Source organism: Pan paniscus, chromosome 1 (assembly GCF_029289425.2).
Source record: "Pan paniscus chromosome 1, NHGRI_mPanPan1-v2.0_pri, whole genome shotgun sequence".
In the NCBI taxonomy this organism is placed as follows: domain Eukaryota; kingdom Metazoa; phylum Chordata; class Mammalia; order Primates; family Hominidae; genus Pan; species Pan paniscus.
This window is the reverse complement of record NC_073249.2, coordinates 56,715,992-56,737,101: the sequence shown is the minus strand read 5'-3', so window position 1 is coordinate 56,737,101 and position 21,110 is coordinate 56,715,992. Positions and strand designations below refer to the sequence as shown.

At 38.7% G+C, this 21,110-nt stretch overlaps 2 protein-coding genes and 1 non-coding gene across 11 annotated transcripts in view; 1 reads left to right on the top strand and 2 right to left on the bottom strand.

Annotated features, from left to right (window-relative positions):
* UCHL5 (ubiquitin C-terminal hydrolase L5) overlaps nt 1–4,366 on the bottom strand; it is a 48,040-nt gene extending 43,674 nt beyond the window's left edge. For all 7 annotated transcript variants that reach the window (XM_034942831.3, XM_024928298.4, XM_034942835.3 and 4 more), the window contains exons 1-2: nt 3,932–4,366; nt 3,484–3,814 (exon numbers count right to left, since the gene is read on the bottom strand). In XM_034942831.3, coding sequence (XP_034798722.2) covers nt 3,484–3,814; nt 3,932–4,297 — 697 coding nt within the window. In that variant the 5' untranslated portion in view covers nt 4,298–4,366. The remainder of the gene's footprint in view (nt 1–3,483; nt 3,815–3,931) is intronic.
* On the bottom strand, nt 1,580–1,714 carry LOC112438748 (small nucleolar RNA U109). The gene has a single exon (XR_003027110.2). It is a non-coding gene; the product is annotated as a small nucleolar RNA U109 (small nucleolar RNA).
* Nucleotides 3,838–21,110, top strand: part of RO60 (Ro60, Y RNA binding protein) — a 32,257-nt gene continuing 14,984 nt past the window's right edge. The window contains exons 1-4 of one of the 3 annotated variants that reach the window (XM_008974035.5): nt 3,838–4,069; nt 13,345–13,945; nt 20,142–20,362; nt 20,822–20,968. In XM_008974035.5, coding sequence (XP_008972283.1) covers nt 13,366–13,945; nt 20,142–20,362; nt 20,822–20,968 — 948 coding nt within the window. In that variant the 5' untranslated portion in view covers nt 3,838–4,069; nt 13,345–13,365. Of the gene's footprint in view, nt 4,076–4,172; nt 4,522–13,344; nt 13,946–20,141; nt 20,363–20,821; nt 20,969–21,110 lie in introns of those variants that run through there. The other 2 variants (XM_008974034.4, XM_024928275.4) reach the window with 2 other exon arrangements.

Here is a 21,110-nt window from a genome sequence, read left to right as displayed (position 1 = left end):
TGTTAAACCAATCCTAAATTCCTGGGGTAAATCCCACTTAGTCATGATGTATTGTTCACTTAATGAATTACTAAATTCAGTTTGGTAAAATGGTTTAAAATTTGTACATTTAAGTTAATGATGGATATAGGTCTGCAATTTTCTTTTTTAGTAATATCTTTGTCTGGTTTGGTGTCAGGATAATGCTGGTCCTCAGAAAATGAGTTGGGAAGCATTTCTTCCTCTCCAATTATTTTGGAAGACTTTATGTAGAATTGGTATTATTTATAATATTAAATATTTGATAGAATTTACCAGTGAAGCCACCTTGGCTAGAATTTCTTTGTGGGAAAATTTTAAACTACAATTTCCATTTCTTTAATAAATACAGGGCATATACTGGTTATCTATTTCTTAAGTGAACTTTGGTAATTTGTGTCTTTAAAGGAATTTGTACATTTCATCTAAATTGTCAAATTTATTGGCATAGTTGTTCATAATATTATTTTTAATATCTGTAAAATTTTAGTGATGTCACCTCTCTCATTCCTATACTGAAATACAGGAACATCTCTTTTTTTCTGATCAGTCTGGCTAGAGTGATTCTATTGATCTTCCCCAAAAAACAGCTCTTAGTTTCATGTATTTTCTCCATTTTTTTCTCTTTTCTGTTCCACTAATTTCAACTCTGATCTTTATTATTTCCTGTCATCTGCTTACTCTAGGTTTTCTACTTTCTTATAATAAAATGAAAGCTGGGGTCACTGGTTTATTGTAAGAAAAATGAATCTAGTCCGCATTACTCTATCTTGGCTGTAACCAAATATTTACAGCTTCTGTTTTTATTAACAGACCATCACGGTTTGTTTTGGCACACATATGTATTATGTGTGGACCATACCAATTAAAAGTACAGTTCTGCTCCACCAGTTTCTTAATTTAATGATACTACATTCTACCAAAATCTGTATTTACATACTTACTGCATCTACAATTCATTTCCCTTTCAATGATGGAACTTTTGAAATGAATTTATGACAGCATTCACAATACAGGTATTTCATTTTTGAAAGAATCAACAGCCAAAAGCTTTTTTAAATCTATAAATTGGGTGAAAAAATGAAAATGATGGAAATAATTGGAATAAACTGATTTTCTCTTTGAAGCATCTGATGGTGACATAAACTACCACCATTTAATTGTTTGCAGGTTCTTCTGCTAATGAAGCCAATTTATTAATAGCTGCTGATTTTTCATATGTGCATGTACAGAAGATGAATTTATATATCATTCTTTCATGCATGATCTCCAAGTTTTCTGCACATATGAAATTGAAGGAGTAAACAAACTTACCTAGTACAACATTTCTGAAAGTTAACTTTAACATATTGTTAAGGTTTTGAACGTAAAATATATGACTAAATCTGCAGACATGTCAAACGCAGTGTCTGTCCAAATCTGAATCCATTTTCTTGTCCATCAAGCCTGCTCTTCACTTGTAAGAGTGTTTCACCAGCCACCCAGGCTAGAAACCAGGGAGTTATTTTTGCCTCTTTTTTTCCCCAACGTTTAGTAAGCAGTCCTTTTGATTTTTTTTCTCTTATGTAGGAGTAATATACTACCACTCAACCTCTACTGTAAGGTTGGCAGCCCTGAAAACTCCTTTTTTAATTTAGCATGTTATGGATGTATTTCTGCTCCCAAAGGAATGAAGAGCAGACATTACCACATGCAACTGTTGATTTAAATATAGCAAACTTATTGAATCTAACTCCTCCTTCCTAACCCACTAGTTTAGCCAATCATCTCGGACTCCAACCATTTTAAGAGATGTCTAGCTTCTCTCACTTTATTCCAACCTGCCCTGCACACTTAAAAGCACAATAAACCTTAATTATGAAAATAATGTCATTTCAGCATTAAAATATATTTGGTAGGTAAATCCCCAGTCACTACAGGGCAATTCAAACTATACAACATGGCATACAATCTGTCCTCAGTTTATCTTTTCAGTTTCAGATCCAAATAAATATTCCTCCAGTCTGCTATATTATGTTCTAGTCACTTTGCTAGCTGTTGGCTAACCCATATACTTTAACATCACTACTGTTTATGCTTTTCCTTCTGGCTGTGCTCCTCCATGACCTGTGTGCTTTTAACATTTTGTATATACTCTAACATAGCAATTAACACACCATATTATAGTTTGACTGTCAATTATTCGAAACAGTAGTTATGGTTTATTCACATGAAAATTTCCCAATCCTTGGGTGGGCGCGTGGCTCACGCCTGTAATCCCAACACTTTGGGAGGCCGAGGCAGGTGGATCACGAGGTCAGGAGCTGAGACCAGCCTGGCCAGCATGGTGAAACCCTGTCTCTACTAAAAAAAAAAAAATTAGCCGGGCATGGTGGCGCATGCCTGTAATCCCAGCTACTCGGGAGGCTGAAGTAGGAGATTCGCTTGACCCCGAGAGATGGAGGTTGCAGTGGGCCAAGATCGCGCCACTGCACTCCAGCCTGGGCGACAGAGCGAGACTCTGTCTCAAACAAAAAAAAGAAAATTTCCCAAACCTTACCACTGTGCCTGAGATATAGAAGATGAACAACATATGCTTGATAAATGACATTCCAAATATTAAGCTGTGTACAATAGGCAATATCTACATCAACGTTTAATTGTTAATCCCGCGTAAAAGTTTTAACATCGTAGAGTCAATAACACTTGGGAAATAGATAAAAACGTACTGTCCAAAGAAGAGACTAAGAACAAGATAAATAGGGAAGGATAAAAAGTAAAATGTGTTGACTATTTAGGACGGAAGGCACTAAATACAGCCAGAGAGAAACTGTGAGGAAAGCATGTGGCTTCTAGTCTAGAACACTAGCTCAAGAAAACTCACTTCACCGGAAGCCAGAAATGAGCAGAGAGCGGAACCAGTGAAGTGGCCTTTCAGGCCCACGCAGTCAGCGTGTGTGGACGTCCGGAAGAGCTATTCACACATTCAAGGCGTTCTGCTTTGAATAACCAGAATCTCGAGTTCCTGGGCGGCTTAAGCCGCAGACACCTCACCCTTGAGAAGGCGCACCCTAGGGTGGCTTCTGCAGGACTAATGGCCTGAGCAATGCACTTGACCTCACCAGCCCGGGATAAGGTGCGCGCCGCAGAGAAGGGGCAGTGCAAAGGACAATATGTGCTTAAGAGCTTGGGGAGCGAGGGCCCTCAAGTCAATTACAGGATTTGGGTGCCAGGTCCTGAGGATGCAGCAGGCACAAGACTGACACGATCCTTGCCCTCGTGGTGTGGCTCTTCAAATTACTGTGGAAACGCGACTGTCTCGAGCTGAGGAGAGGGCAGAACATCTACATTTCCCCCACCCGGACTCCAGGTTCCTGAAGTCACCTCTCCAGACGCGGGGCGGCGGTGGCCGCAGGGAACCACTCCATGCCCAGCTTGGGCCTCCTCCCGTGACCCCAGGCCCAGGACGGTCCCCTTGGTTCTCACCGAATCCTTTAATGAGCTCGGTGAAGACCCCGGGGTCGCTTTCCATGAGGCACCACTCCCCGGCATTGCCCGTCATGGCCCTGGCCACACACCGCCCCGATCCACCTCTCGCTCTCAGCTGCCCCCCGCACCAGCTGCCGCCGGCCACAGATCTCAGCAAACCCGCCGCCGAGCTCGTCAACCACACGTCACCCCGCCTACTTCCCGACAGCCTCCGGGCGCCGTCACCTGCAGCGCGACTGAGCGCGGGAGGACGCTCTAGCCACCCTAGAGACATCGAAACTCTTCCCAGGCCTTGCAGCACCCGTAGCGGATTCGGAAGGGCTGGGGCCTGAGAAGAAAGGGCGGTGATTCAGAGCGCCGAGGAGGCAACATCCGGGATCCTCGCCACTCTGGGGCGGAGGCGGGGCAAAAGAAGAGGGGCAGGACTCGTTCCCGGGAACCGAACCTGGAAGCCCCGGCGGCAGTGGGGCTGTTGCTGTTGCTGTCGCTGTCGCTGCCCGTCAGGCTGCCTTCTTTTGTCGTTTCCCAGCGCTGCGCAGGACTTCTCCTGGAGGCGCTGCGGGTCCAGGGGGTCGGCTGCCAGGTACAGGTGAGGACATTGCGGGAGGCCGGCTGGGAGCCTTTTGTGCGGCCCCAGGGACGCACAAATTCTGACCAGTCCTCCATGTCTCTCACCCGCATCCCAGGGGTTGAGGCTGGGCAAACGCCGCGAAACTATCGCTCTTCCCCGTCCCGCTTCCGCGCCTTCCCACCCTGGGTAACGGAACCAGCATCGCGGTAGGGACATCCTCGCTAGGCCCGGCCGGACCATTCCTGAGGGTGGGCCCTTTCCGAAGCCGGGACCGCTCCTGCTTGTCGGCACCGCTCCCCACAGGCCGACGTCGAGAGGGCCTGCTTTACTCCTCCTCTTTCTCCTCCTTCTCCCGCGGCTTCTGCGCGGAGAGGCGTCGCCCGGGATCTGGGTTTTGGAAGAAGGATCTTTGTGGGAAGACAGGGTGAATTTATCACAGAGGAATAACGAGGGAGAGGAGAAAGGTTTGTCCGTGGGGCTGCTAGACTAGTGGAAGGGGATGCGGTGCGTCAAGGGAAAATTAGGTTGAAAACAAATGTCGTGTATTAATCTAAAAACATTTGGAATGGTTCTAAAACTGGATGATGAGTTAAACCAAATATTTACTAAATATTTACTAAATTGCCCTCATTCAGCAGGCTCTTATACTATAGTGTTAAGATTAAAGTTTTTAAGAGTATATTGAAGTCGTTAAGTGTATATTTACTCCTTAAAAGCTACATATTCCAAGAAAGACCTTTGGCTTCCAGAAAAAAAAATGTTATAGTGGGTAAAACTCTGACTCCTTCCTTCTCAAATAGGTGACTTGTGCCCTGGAGTTAGGGAGCCTTGTGCTACAGATTATGTGAAGCCATGAAATAAACGTGGTAAATTTTATTGAGGGAAGCAACAGAGCAGCTTTTGTATTAAAAGAAGCCTGAGTACGCTATGGGGTAGAAGCCAAAATTTGTATGAAGTGTTGGTTTAAAAAAATTTTTTTTTGTAACTTTCTTGAAGTTTATCTCCGGAAACTCTGCCCTCAACTTGGAGACTAGGAGGATTCTGTACAGTATATTTCCTTGAGATACTTTATTGGAAAAGTTTAAGAGGCACAAGAGTCCAGAATGATTGGCATCACAGCCCAAAGTAGTTTGTGGTATTTTTTTTAATCTGTAATATTGCTATGAACTTGAAAATGTTTTCTGTGCAAAATACATCAAAACTAAAATGTACTTGATACCCAACTTAATTAACATGGTACCTATTGTGGAAAGACCAAACTGAAAATTTAGCCTTTGGCACAATCTAGAAGTAAGCAGAGAAGGGGGTTAAAATGCCTTTCATTATGTTAACATTTAATCCTGAGAGTTTACATAAAAAGCCAGATTTCTGGATCTTTGAGAAAAATGAGATCTGGCAACTACTAGTTCCATACCACGTGGCAACCAGTTGGCAGCTCCCCTCAGACTAGCATGCTGTCATTTTTGCCACAGTTCCTTCCTCATCAGTTTTTATAGCATCACATTGATCAGTGGATTCAGATACCTGTATCATGGGTAAACAAACCTCTATCATGGGCCCAGTTTTCTAGTGTTGTTTCTTTACATTTGTCATGCACTCTCATAGATATGTCAGCTTTGACTTCATTTAAAAAGGAATAATCTGCAAATGTGTTTGACTTCTTGAGATGAAAGGCAGCATTTTCAAATAAATTATAAAGAGACTTTGGAAGATATTGAGATGTGTAAATTCAAGAAAAATGTAGGATTCCTTGGAAATAACATATTAGTACGATAAAAGATACTGTATATGCTGTAGTTCTGATGATTGTGAAACAAGTGCTATTATATAATGTGTGTTACTAGCATTTCCTGATTTTGCATTCTAAATTAAATTTTAAAAGTAGAGAAATGGACATTGTATAAAATATCCACAACCAATTTAATATGCGGCCATGCTTGGCTGGGCACCGTGGCTCACGCCTGTAATCCCAGCACTTTGGGAGGCCCAGGCGGGTGGATCGCGAGGTCAGGAGTTCAAGACCAGCCTGGCCAACATGGTGAAACCCCGTCTCTACTAAACATACAAAAAATTAGCCGGGTGCGGTGGCAGGCGCCTGTAATCCCAGCTACTCAGGAGGCTGAGGCAGGAGAATCGCTTGAACTTGGAGGGCGGAGGTTACAGTGAGCGGAGATCGCGCCACTACACTCCAGCCTGGGTGACAGAGTGAGACTCTGTCTCTAAAAACAAACAAACAAAAAAAGTGTCCATGCTTTTAATATTATAGTATTGTAATATTTAACTTCTCAAGAACTTAATTTATAGAGATTTAATACAACATTAGTTGTATGGTGTGTTTTAAGAGCACTAGATAGATAGGTCAGGCCCATCCAAAGAATTAACTGTATCTTTTTGTTGTTAATCTGGATTTACAACACTTGATTATCCAGGAATGGATTAACTGATGACCAGGTTCTGACCTCACTCACTGCCCAATTGCCTTCTAAACCACTGATAATGGAGCTTAAGCTTTGAGGCAGGAGATGATGGCAGTTGGAGAAAGAAGAAATTAAGTTGCTGTATATGTCTTGTGTGTATCTCAAATTGCTTTTAAAAGTCAAATATAAAAATTGTAGGGCTAAATATAATTTTCGTGTAATCAATTGTATTGGTGCTCTCCATTCTGATATAGATAATAGCAGAGTTAAGTGCTTGTTTATTTAAATAACTTTCCAAATATATTTTACCTGGCTAGTTTATGTTTGTATTTTTAATAATAGATTTTTAGAATATAATTCACATATCATGAAGTTCACTATTTTGAAGTATCCAGTGCATTGGGTTCTAGTATATTCACGGAGTTGTGCAGTCATCACCACTAATTTCCGAACATTTTCTTCACCCAAAAAGAAATCCCCTACCCATTAGCAGTCACTTCCCAGTGTTCCCCCACTCCGACAGCCTCTGACAACCTTAGACTAATGTACTTTTTATTTCTATGAATTTACCTACTCTGGAAAATTCATATAAATGGAATTGTAATACAATATGTGGCCTTTTGTGACTGGCTTCTTTGACTTGGCATAATGTTTTCAAGGTTTGTTTACATTGTGTCATGTATCACTACTTCATCCCTTTTTATTGTCTAATAATAGTCCATTATATGGATATACCATATTTTTTTCATCCCTTCATCAGTTGATGGACATTTGGGTTGCTTCTCCTTTTTGACCATTATGAATAATGTTGATAAAAACATCTGGATACAACTTTTGGTTTAGATACGTGTATTCATTTTTCTCAGGTGTGTGGTAGAATTCCTGGGTCATATGCTAACTATATTTAACCTTTTGAGAAACTGCCAGACTGTTTTCCAAAGTGGCTGTATGATTTTACATTCCCACCAGCAGTATATGAGCGTTTCATTTTCTCTAAATCCTCACCAACACTTAATATTATTGTTTTGATTATAGCTGTCCTTGTGGATGTGAAGTGGTATCTTATTGTGGTTTTGATTTGCATTTCCCTGATGACTAATGATGTTCGTCATCTTTTTATGTGTTTACTGGCCATTTGATAATCTTCTTTGGAAAAACACCTTTTCAGATTCTTTACCCATTTGTGTGTCTTTGGAGTAATATTCACATCTTTTGCCTATTTTTACTTGGGTTATTTATCATTTTATTATTAAGTTGTAAGTGTTCTTAATATATTCTAGATACAAGTCACTTATTGTATGTATGATTTGCAAATATTTTCTCTATTCTTGGGTTGTCTTTTCACTTTCTTGATGGTGTCCTTGGAAATACAAGTTTTAAATTTTGATAAAGTCCAGTTTATTTTTTTATTTTGTCACTTTTGCCTTTGGTGTCTGCGTTCCAACACTAATTCTGTAGCATCAGCTGGGTGTCCCCCACTTCCGTTTAGTTCTGACACTAGCTGCCCAGGGTTGGCATCAGATCCCACAAATTAAAGGACAAGGTCCCCACTAAGAATGCCATTAATTTGGACACCAGCTGTAAATGGGGTCCCCAGGCTACTCACACTTCTGCCCTGCGGACTACAAATTCAAGACTTCCCATAATCCCCTCAAGGCTGATAGTTCACTAGAATGACTCACATAACTCACTGAAAGTGCTCTACTTGCAATTACAGTTTTATTATAAGGGATACAACTCAGGAAAAGCCAAACAGGAAGTAGACACATATGGCAAGGTCTGGGGCAAGGGAAGGATGCAGAACTTCCATGCCATCCTTGTGAAATGTGGGATACAACTCAGGAACAGCCAAACAGGAAGTAGACACATGGCAAGGTCTGGGGCAAGGGAAGGATGCAGAACTTCCATGCCATCCTTGTGAAATGTGGGCACATCACCTTCCCAGCACATCAGTTTTTGTTCACCAAGGATGCTCCACTGAGTATCGATGAAGAAAGTTTTTATGAGGTTTCATCACATGGGCATGATTGATTAAATCATTAGCTACATGGCTGAACTTGATCTCAAGTCCTCCTCCTTTCCTAGAAGGTTGGCCTGACCAGTTTATTCCTCTAAACATATGGTTGGTCTTTCTAGTGATTAGCCCCCATCCTGAAGCTACCTAGGGGCCCATGTTGCCTCATTAATGTAACAAAGACACTCCTGTTTCTCAGGAAATACCACGGGTTTTTGAAACTTTCTGCTGGGTATTATGTCCAAAGACCAGATACTCTCTCTTATAAGATGCCACAGTATCACATCACTTTGCCAAATTTTGAGTTTATGTGTGTATCACACTCAGTGACAAGGAGAGTAACTTGGGACATGTTATTCTGTTTTCTGTCTTTTAAAATATGAATATGACCCTGGTAAATTTATATAATCAAGTAGGAAGGTACCCTGGCTGCTAATAATGTTATCTGTTCCACTGTTTTATGTTGCACTCTGGAAAGTACAGTCACAGAAGCATAGGAAAACCTAAGCAGTTTCTGCTGCAGAAATACTGAAAGGGTATGTCCTCAGGGTTGTCATTTATATCATAACATGCAAAAGGAAGAGTCCATGAATAAGTAACTTTATTTCTTCTAATAGGGATTATAAGGATTATACTTAGAGATTACCTCTTAGACATCCTTCATAGATTTAAAAGTTCATTTTGCTGCTTGCTCTAGAGAAGTACTTGAATACCTAGTTTTAAATATGTTAGAAAAACAGAAATTTTGTTCTTAGATGACATTTTTACTCAGTATTCATTACTTTTCTTTAGAACTTTATTTTTTCTTGATTATATTTTTCACTACCTGCATATAGTACATTTATCATTCTGATTACAGAATTTATCTTAAAGACTTGTATTATATTTTGGATTATAAATATTGAGGCTTTTATTCTCAAAATGTGTTATGGGAAAGAGAAACCAATTGTGCATAATTATTTGGCAAATGGTTCAGAAAGTCAACTTTAATGATATTTGGCTTTAAGTATGTATTACTAATTACATAAAAGCAATACAAAAGAGGAGACAAAAATGATAAAATTTGGTTTCTACTCTCAAGGGAACCAATAATGTAGCTACATGTGGTCACAATGAATAATACAAGGAAAAGAATTTGAGGGGAGAGGGAATTTTGAGGTTTGGTTTGGGACCTTTTAAATCCCACCACTTGGGCCTTGGTGCAGGAAAGCAAGTTTAGTAGAATTATCTGATATTAGATGTCATTTCAGTGTTACTCATCTAACAAATAAAACTAATAAGCAGAAGTAGACAGGTTGAAGTGCAACCAGAGCCTGTTTTTATGAAAGCTGAGGGAGAGACTAGCAAAGTCTATGTAATGTAAAGATCAGAAAAACATAACATTGTCTACTGGAATTGGCAATTAAGGTATCAGTCTTTGAGAAGCATGTTAGTCTTCTTAAAGTGTTTTGAATCGAAAGGTAGAGATAAAAGCCAAATTGAAAAGAGGATAATAATAAATAGGAGAACAGCATCCACTGCAACAGGAGTTTCAGCCTATGCTGTATTCAGTAACTATGAATTTGTCCCTAATGACTAATATGATCATTACATCTCTGATGCCACCTGAGACCTAGGCTTCCACTAACATAAGCAAATTTATACTAGAGTCTTATTTGGAATATTGACACTAATATTCCGAACACAATTCAGATCACTGTCCCCCTCAGTCACATTCAAAATGTGAGGCTCTTCATTCTCCCATGCACTTATCCCTACACCACTATGTGTTCCCCTCTCTGAGACCCAGTCTTTCATTCCTCCCCTCTCTACCAAACTTCTCCACATACCATTTGGCATTCTTCATCTCCTGTCAGAGGGGAATGTCTTCAGTTTCGTTATCCCTCACTCCTTCAAATCTATCTTTACCTATACTCTTTACCCTTAAAAGATAAAGGAAATATCTCTTTTGCTGTCAGTAGGCCAGTCTCAACCTGGATGCTCTAAGCTCATTCTCATTTCTTTAAGAAATTCCTTCAGTTATCCCCCTTCTCTACTGTATCTTCAGCTCTCCAAATTGAATCTTTCAATCTTAGCATCTTCCCATTGAAAAAGGTAAAAAGATTTTTTCTCTAAGTCCCATCCTCTCTTACTTTCCTTCATAGTTTATAAGTATGTGTCTACAAAAGAGTAGTCTAGCTGTGAAGTTTCTTCCTCACTGCATATTCTCCTGATCTCACTGTAATCAAGCTACTTCTTGTACCACTCTACTGCTATTGCTCTCACTAGTCACTCCTACTTGCTAAATCCAGTGGTCATTTTCTAGCCTTTTATTTACTTTTCCTCTGACCATTTGAAATTACCAGCCATTCACTCCTTGAAGTTCTCTTCCTTGTAGTCCATGATACTATTCTCTGTCGGTTTTCTTCAACTCTGTGCACCTCCTTTCCCGTCTCTCTTTAAAAGGCCTTTCTCTCATTAGCTCTTAATGGTTAATATTCACCAAGATTCTATCCTTAGCCTTCCTTGTAATATATAAACATGTTCAAGTAAGCATGATCTTCAGAACAAAACTTCTTTTATCTTGTGTTCCTCTTTAAGTTATGACCATATCTGTCAACGTGTCTTTATGGCTGTACAGGATGCTTAGACAGTTTCTTTTCTAGAATATAAAGACAGATCGAGATTTCAGAAACCTCTTCCTGGAGCGCCTTCCCTAAACTTTATCAGTTTTTTAGTTTGCCTTCTCTGCTGAAATCCTTCTGGATTATTTAGACAGTATTATTTTATACTTCCTTGCTCACTCACTTTTCTACTACAGCACTTAATCACGATTTGCCTTCTCTGCACAAATCTTTCTGGATTATTGAGACAATATTATTTTATACTCCCTTGCTCACTCATAATACTTTTCTACTACAGCACTTAACTACAGTTTGCATTGTGATTCTATCCCCACAAATGAGTGTGATTTCCCTGTGATGAGGAGGAAAAAAAATTTTTTTTTCTTTCTTTTTTTTTTTTTTTTTTTGAGACAGAGTCTCGCTCTGTCCCCCAGGCTGGAGTGCAGTGGCAGGATCTTGGCTCACTGCAAGCTCCGCCTCCCGGGTTCACGCCATTCTCCTGCCTCAGCCTCCCTCCCGAGTAGCTGGGGACTACAGCGCCTGCCAACACGCCTGGCTAATTTTTTGTATTTTTAGTAGAGATGGGGTTTCACCATTTTAGTCAGAATGGTCTTGATCTGACCTCGTGGTCCGCCCGTCTCGGCCTCCCAAAGTGCTGGGATTACAGGCGTGAGCCACTGTGCCCGGCCCAAATTTTTTTTTTTTAGTCTCTTTAGTGGGAGAGAAATTGTCTTCCTGTCTTACACATAGTATGTATTCAGTAAATGCTGTTTTAAGTTTTTGTTGGTTGTGCTGTTTTGTTAGCCGTGGACAGAAGCCCAGTGCACCAAAATAACATGACAGATTGAAGGACCTCAATAAACAGTGATACTGTAGTAACAATAGTGGTGGACTGATGAAGAAGTGACAATTGTGGTTCCTCCATTAGAAGGATAAAGAGGGATATTGTTTCCAGACAGCTAGTTCTAGGAGTTTTAGAGCTAATGAAAGGAGTAGAGTGAGGGTAGTTACAGATTACATAAAACAGTAAACCTAAAAATGGCTTAAACAATAAGGATACATTTATGACATAATAGGAAATGTATAAGCAGGGCAGTTTCAGGTAACCCGATATCAAGGACCCAGGTTCTTTGTTTTTTCTGTTCTGCTCTCTTTATATATTGATGTGCCATCTTAAACTGGCTTATCTCAAGGTCTCAAGATGGTTGTTACCACTCCAGGCATCACTTGCAAATGAAAATGTCAGAAGGCAGAAAAGGGAACATTTCTTTTTAAGAGCCTGAGCCCCCTTTTAAGACTGAAGAAAACCTCAAAAGTGTTCTCAGCTGACTTACCATGTCATACTGGCCAGAGTCATGACACATGCCCAACTCCCTATACCAGTCATGTGGCAAGGAGAGCACCATGATTATTGGGCCTGGGTCAAGCAGCAGCAGCAGCAGCAGCAGCAGCTGGGAACTTGTGATAAGTATACATGCTTAGGCCTCACTGCAGACCTACTAAATTATGAAAGAAACTCAGGGCAGTGCCTGAGAGGGCTGACCCACCAATCTATGTTTCAATTAGTACTTCAAGTAATTTTGATGTACACTGAGTTTGAGAACCACTGGCTTAGAGCAATAAAGATCCATCCCTTGGGGCTAGGGAAAGGCCTAGCCTCCTTTGAAGGATATGAGGCCAAGAAGAGGAGAAGAGAGAAGGGGGAAGAATGAATGTTAGATAGGCAACCAAAAATGTTTGCACAATTCTTCAGAGAGTATGATCTTTCTTACTTAGTGCCAGCTACTATTGCTGCCCTCCCTTCTTTTATTCTCTGTGTGGGCCTCAAGACACCGTACTGATCTACCTGCTTAATCTCTGAAGGAGCACACTGTATCTCAAAAATGTGACGCCTTAGTTGCTTCTGATTATCACACCACTGTGGCTATAATCTTGTTTGTTTGCTGTGAAGGGCTTTTAGTTTCTTTAGATTTTAAAAATAGGAATACAAAACAAAAACACTTTAAAAACTGAAGATATTACTGGTAGTCATTTCAAAGTATTCAGATATGGTTTTTTTCTTTCATTTTCTGCCTTTCCTGATTTTTCTTCAGGACATTTATATTGATTTTGTACTAAGGGAAAAACTATGGAACTTAAAAGATGTTTTTAAATTAAAAGAGTTAATAACATTTCAGTAAACCTACATTTTGTTTTCCTTTTGTAATTTTATTGTGCCCATCTAGTTGTAATAACATTTTGCCTTTTTGTTAGGTTTCCTAAAGACAAAAAAAAATGGAGGAATCTGTAAACCAAATGCAGCCACTGAATGAGAAGCAGATAGCCAATTCTCAGGATGGATATGTATGGCAAGTCACTGACATGAATCGACTACACCGGTTCTTATGTTTCGGTTCTGAAGGTGGGACTTATTATATCAAAGAACAGAAGTTGGGCCTTGAAAATGCTGAAGCTTTAATTAGATTGATTGAAGATGGCAGAGGATGTGAAGTGATACAAGAAATAAAGTCATTTAGTCAAGAAGGCAGAACCACAAAGCAAGAGCCTATGCTCTTTGCACTTGCCATTTGTTCCCAGTGCTCCGACATAAGCACAAAACAAGCAGCATTTAAAGCTGTTTCTGAAGTTTGTCGCATTCCTACCCATCTCTTTACTTTTATCCAGTTTAAGAAAGATCTGAAGGAAAGCATGAAATGTGGCATGTGGGGTCGTGCCCTCCGGAAGGCTATAGCGGACTGGTACAATGAGAAAGGTGGCATGGCCCTTGCTCTGGCAGTTACAAAATATAAACAGAGAAATGGCTGGTCTCACAAAGATCTATTAAGATTGTCACATCTTAAACCTTCCAGTGAAGGTAAGCATAAGATCATCATTGGGAAGAAGGGTGGGTAAGGGATATTCAATAAATAGCAAATTTTTATTTAACATAAGACAAGTGTGTAATATTTTCTAGAAATAGCCTTTTATTCTCAAAATATACATTAATTCAAATATATTTAATGCCTTCCTGGGATTACACCCCTATCACAGGCGATCCAGACATTAATAATCAAGAATCAAATGACAGGTTTATATGTTAATATTCTGAATCTTAAAATGCCACCGTCCTAACTGGAATGCTCACCCAAGTGATTCTGGACTGTGTAAGTAGCAGAGACAAGATTAAAAGTTGCAATAAGCCTTGGATATGGGTACAATCACTAGAAGGAACTGCTTTTGAGTTCCAGCTTTGCCAGTTACTCAGCAGATATTCAATCTTGGTCTCAGTATAATCGTTTGTAAAACTTAGGTAACTGTACACAGCTGTTCCATAAGATTATGTATAGAAAACTACTCTGTAACCAATAAAATGCTAAGTAGAAAAGTAAAAAAAAAAAAAAAAAAAGTTGCAATAAGCAAATCAGCTCCTTGCCAGTAGGTGGCAGATGGCCATGCTGTACCCACTGGTCTAGCCCATTCCTTTTTTCCCTCCCCATCTTCCTAGGAACCCATCTTCCATGGAACCTAAAGGGATATACCAGATATAGTGCTGAACTTAACAATTCAGGAAGTTAATTGTCTTCAGGCAGTTAGTCAGGGGACATAATAACTTGGGGCAGTTTTTCTGTATCTATGGAAAGAGACTTTTGAAAAGTTAGTTGGCTCCGTAATAATTACTGGTCCTTTTAAGAAAAGAAATAAGAAAAACTCTTGGGCAGGAGTAATTTGAAGTGTGAAGTTCCACAAAAATCAACATGTCCAAAATTTGACTTTTTTTTTTTTTTTGCACCGGAAGTGAAACTTGAAAAGACAGCCACTCAGAAGGGTGGGTTCACATTTCAGTTCTGTGGCCTTAAGCCAAGTAAGTTAAGCTGAGTTTCTGACCTTCATCTATTAAAAGGAGGGTAAGGAGCATAAGCTTACAATTATTGAGACTAAATGTCCCAGCACCTAACATGTAGTAGAAGTACACTTTGGTTCTTTATTTCTCCCTTCCACACATATTTTTATATACAGAATCTCTTTAGTAATTCCTGACTTATTTTTTAACTATAACTGGGGTTTTTCAAATGAAATGTAAATAATAAATTGCAAATATTTATATGTATAAACATTTTATTTTGATTTTATTAGATTACATGTTTTAAAATAGTTGAATAATACAGAAAAATATGATGCAGTCCTACTCTTCAAAAGAAATAACTGCATATCAGCAGTCCCTAACCCTTCTGATACCAGGGACTGGTTTTGTGGAAGACAGTTTTTCCACAGGCAGTGGGGAGGGCAGGGTGGTTTCAGAATGAAACTGTTGCACCTCAGATCATCAGGCATCAGATTCTCATAAGGAGAGCGCAACCTAGATCCCTCACATGCTCAGATCATAGTAGGATTCGTGCTCCTATGAGACTAATGCCCAGCTACTGATCTGACAGGAAGGGGAGCTCACTTGCCTGCTGCTCACCTCCTGCTGTGCAGCCCAGTTCCTAACAGGCCATGGACTGGTATCCGTGTATAGCCTGGGAGTTGAGGGCCCTTGCTGTATATCAGATGTTGTAATTTACTCCAGATTTTTCCTAAACATATATTACTGTGTTTCACTAAATTTTGTTACATGCCTTCTATGTTTCAGTAAAAAGTGTATTATTGCTATTGCTATTGCTGTTTTTTTCAGGTCAGTAGAAATAGTTGCATATATACCATTGTATGACTGTAATTTATTAGCTAGTCTCTTATTGACAAGAGTTGTTTCTGGTTTTTTTATACTGTTACAAAAATACTACAATGAAAACACTTGCATAGAGTACCTACTTTCATAATGGTTAAATCCACAAACAGTATGTGAAAGGGATCAGTGTACCCACATTTGAACACTTAACTGTTGTCATTATTTTTTAATCTCTTTCAGTAGAATCATGAAAGATTCTTTGAATTTACATTTTTGGGCAGAAGCTCATCTTTGCATGTGCTGATTATATATATATACACCTATATATTGTATAATATATATAATATATAATATTAGTATATAGTGTATATAGTATATAATATATATACCTATATATGTATATATACCTATATATGTATGCATATAATTATATGTATGTATATATAATATATATGTATGTGTGTGTATATATGTATAATTATACAATTACATCATAGCCCTTTTGTCCACTTAGTTACTGTCTTTTTAACTATTGATTGTGGTCACTATTCATTCAACAAATATTTATTTATTTATTTATTTATTTGTTGTATTTATTTTGAGATGGAGTTTCACTTTTGTCACCCAGGCTGGAGTGCAATGGCACAGTCTAGGCTCACTGTAACCTCCACCTCCCAGATTCAAGCAATTCTTCTGCCTCAGCCTCCCAAGTAGCTGGGATTACAAGCTCCTGCCGCCATGCTCGGCTAATTTTTGTATTTTTAGTAGAGGCAGGGTATCACCATGTTGGTAATGCTGGTCTCGAACTCCTGACCTCAGGTGATCCGCCTGCCTTGGCCTCCCACAGTGCTGGGATTATAGGCGTGAACCACTGTGCCTGGCCCTCAGCAAATATTTATTGAGCACCTACTATGGATAGACACTGTTCTAAGAACTTGGGGTTCATATTACAGGAGTTGATAATGTATTATTTATATATAGTGCATGCATTTTTTCTTCTTTTTTTTCCTTTGTCTTTTTTTTTTTTTTGGGTAGGGGACATTTCTGGCACACTAAAGTTTTGAATTTTAATGTAGTCAAATTTATCCATGTCTTCATAGGTTTATGTTTTGTGTTAGGATTAGAAGGGCGTTTTCCAACCTAAAATATTTATCTGTGGTTTTTTCCTAACATTTTCTTGGTTAAGAAACATTATTTTTTACATTTAAATTTTTTATCCAAATATTTGATCCAACATAAGAAGGACTTAGGCATCCAGCTTTATTTATTGGTTTGTTGAGATGTGTCTTGGAAGTGTGGAGCAAGTACTAGACTAAGAGAAAGACTGCCCATTACTAGTTCTAACTGGACCAATTAGTTTCTGAACTTGTGAAAATAATTATTCTGTGCTTTGTCTTTTTGGTCTATATAATGAGGAATTAGTAGATGTTTCCTAAACTTACTTCCACACGTAGGATTCTTTAATTTGAAATTGTTGAGGGCAGAACTCACAATTGAAACCATGTTAGTAATAGCAATATCACATTGGACAGAGAATCCCTAGCATTTCAAAGCTTAAAAATTTGGAAAAACTCTAAGCTACAGAATTAATAGTATTTTAATGCCTTAAGTGTAATGTGTATTTATAACAGACAAAACAAGTCAAAATGTGATTCAAGTCATCAGGTATGGTATTTTTATTGTGCACCCACTGCAGGGCCAGCGCGATTACAGAACTGGGTAGGATAAAACTGCTTTAAGGAATTTTTATTTTCACTGGAAAAACAAAATAGAAGATATACTCACAGGAAACATTTACTCATTTAAGATGATTTTGCACCAAAATCTGGAAGATAGCAAGAGTCACAATACTTGAAAAGTTCCTGCATGTTAGTGTTAACTTTTGATCAAGTTATTTAGCATTCAAAAATAACATAATAGGCTCAATTGGCATAGAGATGTGTTTCATATGGCCTATACAATATTTTTGGGTAAAAATGAATTCTTTGTTATTATCTTTAAAAATCGAAGACATAAAAGCCCATATTCTGGATTCTCTTGAAAGTAAGTTTTTTTTCTTTTGGCAGCACTAAGTCAATACGTGTCTACACCACTTGTCAGGGCACATTCTGTTCAGTCACCACACCCTAACAACTCTCTATTACATCACCGTGTTTGTTTGTTTGTTTGTTTGTTTGAGACGGAGTCTCACTCTGTTGGCCAGGCTAGAGCACAGTGGCACGATCTTGGCCCACTGTAACCTCTGCCTCCTCAGTTCAAGTGATTCTCCTGCCTCAGCCTCCTGAGTAGCTGGTATTACAGGCATGTGCCACCACGCCCAGCTAATTTTTTTTTTTTATTATACTTTAAGTTCTAGGGTACATGTGCACAACGTGCAGGTTTGTTACATATGTATACATGTGCCATGTTGGTGTGCTGCACCCATTAACTCGTCATTTAACGTTACGTATATCTCCTAATGCTATCCCTCCCCCCTCCCCCCACCCCACAACAGGCCCTGGTGTGTGATGTTCCCCTTCCTGTGTCCATGTGTTCTTATTGTTCAATTCCCACCTATGAGTGAGAACATGCGGTGTTTCGTTTTTTGTCCTTGCAATAGTTTGCTGAGAATAATGGTTTCCAGCTTCATCCATGTCCCTACAAAGGACATGAACTCATCCTTTTTTATGGCTGCATAGTATCCCATGGTGTATATGTGCCACATTTTCTTAATCCAGTCTATCATTGCTGGACATTTGGGCTGGTTCCAAGTCTTTGCTATTGTGAATAGTGCCGCAATAAACATACGTGTGCATGTGTCTTTATAGCAGCATGATTTATAATCCTTTGGGTATATATCCCGTAATGGGATTGCTGGGTCAAATGGTATTTCTAGTTCTAGATCCCTGAGGAATCGCCACACTGACTTCCACAATGGTTGAACTAGTTTACAGTCCCACCAACAGTGTAAAAGTGTTCCTGTTTCTCCACATCCTCTCCAGCACCTGTTGTTTCCTGACTTCTTAATGATCGTCATTCTAACTGGTGTGAGATGGTATCTCATTGTGGTTTTGAATTGCATTTCTCTGATGGCCAGTGATGTTGAGCATGTTTTCATATGTCTTTTGGCTGCATAAATGTCTTCTTTTGAGAAGTGTCTGTTCATATCCTTTGCCCACTTTTTGATGGGGTTGTTTGTTTTTTTCTTGTAAATTTGTTTGAGTTCTTTGTAGATTCTGGATATTAGCCCTTTGTCAGATGAGTAGGTTGCAAAAATTTTCTCCCATTCTGTAGGTTGCCTGTTCACTCTGATGGTAGTTTCTTTTGCTGTGCAGAAGCTCTTTAGTTGAATTAGATACCATTTGTGAATTTTGGCTTTTGTTGCCATTGCTTTTGGTGTTTTAGACATGAAGTCCTTGCCCACGCCTATGTCCTGAATGGTATTGCCTAGGTTTTCTTCTAGGGTTTTTATGGTTTTAGGTGTAACATGTAAGTCTTTAATCCATCTTGAATTAATTTTTGTATAAGGTGTAAGGAAGGGATCCAGTTTCAGCTTTCGAGACGGAGTTTTGCCACGTTGGGCACGCTGTTCTCAAACCCCTGACCTCAGGTGATCCACACGCCTTGGCCTCCCAAAGTACTAGGATTACAGGCGTGAGCCATGGTGCCTGGCCTCACCGTGGTGGTTTTATTTATTTTATTTGCTTGTCCCTCATAGACATTTTAATGTTGTAATCCAATCCCTGCTGTTTTACAGAAGTGGTGAAACTAAGACCTAGAAAGACCACCATTTATTGGCAGAGTATAGGCTAGAACCCAGACTTTCTCACCCCCAATCCAAGGCTCTTTTCTCTTTCTTCTATTGGAAGAAATTGTGGAGGAAATCAACAAGTTACTGTTTCCTTTTTTTTTTTTTGAGCAGTAATACTTCTCAGCTATTAAAACATAGTGTAAAAGAACCTACCTACCTGTCCACTTCTACTTATTTCTGCTGTTTTTGTAAATATATATATTTTATTCAACAGCAAAAAGAGACAAGTGAATATAATTAATATAATATAATACAATACAGTACAATATTAATTGAGATAGATCTGTACTCTTGTGAGTTGTTCTGAGATTGTGGACCTGAAACTTTCTAATGCTGGTGTCTTTAAAAAGAAAAGAAAGAAAAGCCTCTGTAACAAAATACTCAGGATACAGGTTTTTTTACTCTAAAGTCTCATATTTAAATAGTAATGATGGAATAAGAAAATTAATTCACCCCATTTGCTTAATTGTTATATCATGGAAAGCAGCATCCCAGTGTAAGGGCATTAACTCTTGTGTATCTAGTTATGTTGATGATATAATGCATTTTGAGGAAACGTTCTATTTTTTTACTTGGTAATCCTGCATGCTTTTTCAATTCTTTATCTTGTTAAAGGACTTGCAATTGTGACCAAATATATTACAAAGGGCTGGAAAGAAGTTCATGAATTGTATAAAGAAAAAGCACTCTCTGTGGAGACTGAAAAATTATTAAAGTATCTGGAGGCTGTAGAGAAAGTGAAGCGCACAAGAGATGAGCTAGAAGTCATTCATCTAATAGAAGAACATAGATTAGTTAGAGAACATCTTTTAACAAATCACTTAAAGTCTAAAGAGGTGAGTGAATTATATGTTACAGCGTGTGATTAAACATGAGTAATTTAGTGTAGGTGCTAAAAGGATAAACTTGGGGTAGCTATATATTTATACTTTTAAAAATAAATTATTTAAAATATATCTTGAAATTAATGTCTATTTAAAACACCTACCATGATGTCCAACATGATGTAGGTGGCATTTGTGTTAGTTTCACTCCAGAAAATCTACTGCCTTGCTAATTAAAAAAAAAATCATCTATGCATTTCCTTCATAAAATATACTTCACATCCTTTTTCTAGTAAAAAACAAGTTAGCTTATTTGATAAGCCTTTTACTTAGACATTTTTCATTCTGAAAGTACTTTGAACCCCAAATGAAAGCCTCAGAGACTGTATTATGAATTTTTTTTATATAGGTATGTTATACTGATTTATTTTCCCTTAATTCCTGGTATTTCTGCCTATGTTATTGCAATAGGTTTGGAAGGCTTTGTTACAAGAAATGCCGCTTACTGCATTACTAAGGAATCTAGGAAAGATGACTGCTAATTCAGTACTTGAACCAGGAAATTCAGAAGTATCTTTAGTATGCGAAAAACTGTGTAATGAAAAACTATTAAAAAAGGTAAGCATTATCACTGTTCTTTATTAGCTACTACTAACTGAGAAAGTGGCTCCTAAATTTTAGAAATACTGTCAGTGCATTTTTAAGGTATTTCGAGATGTTCATTATACCAAATTGCATTATGGCTCTTAAGTGTAAGTTT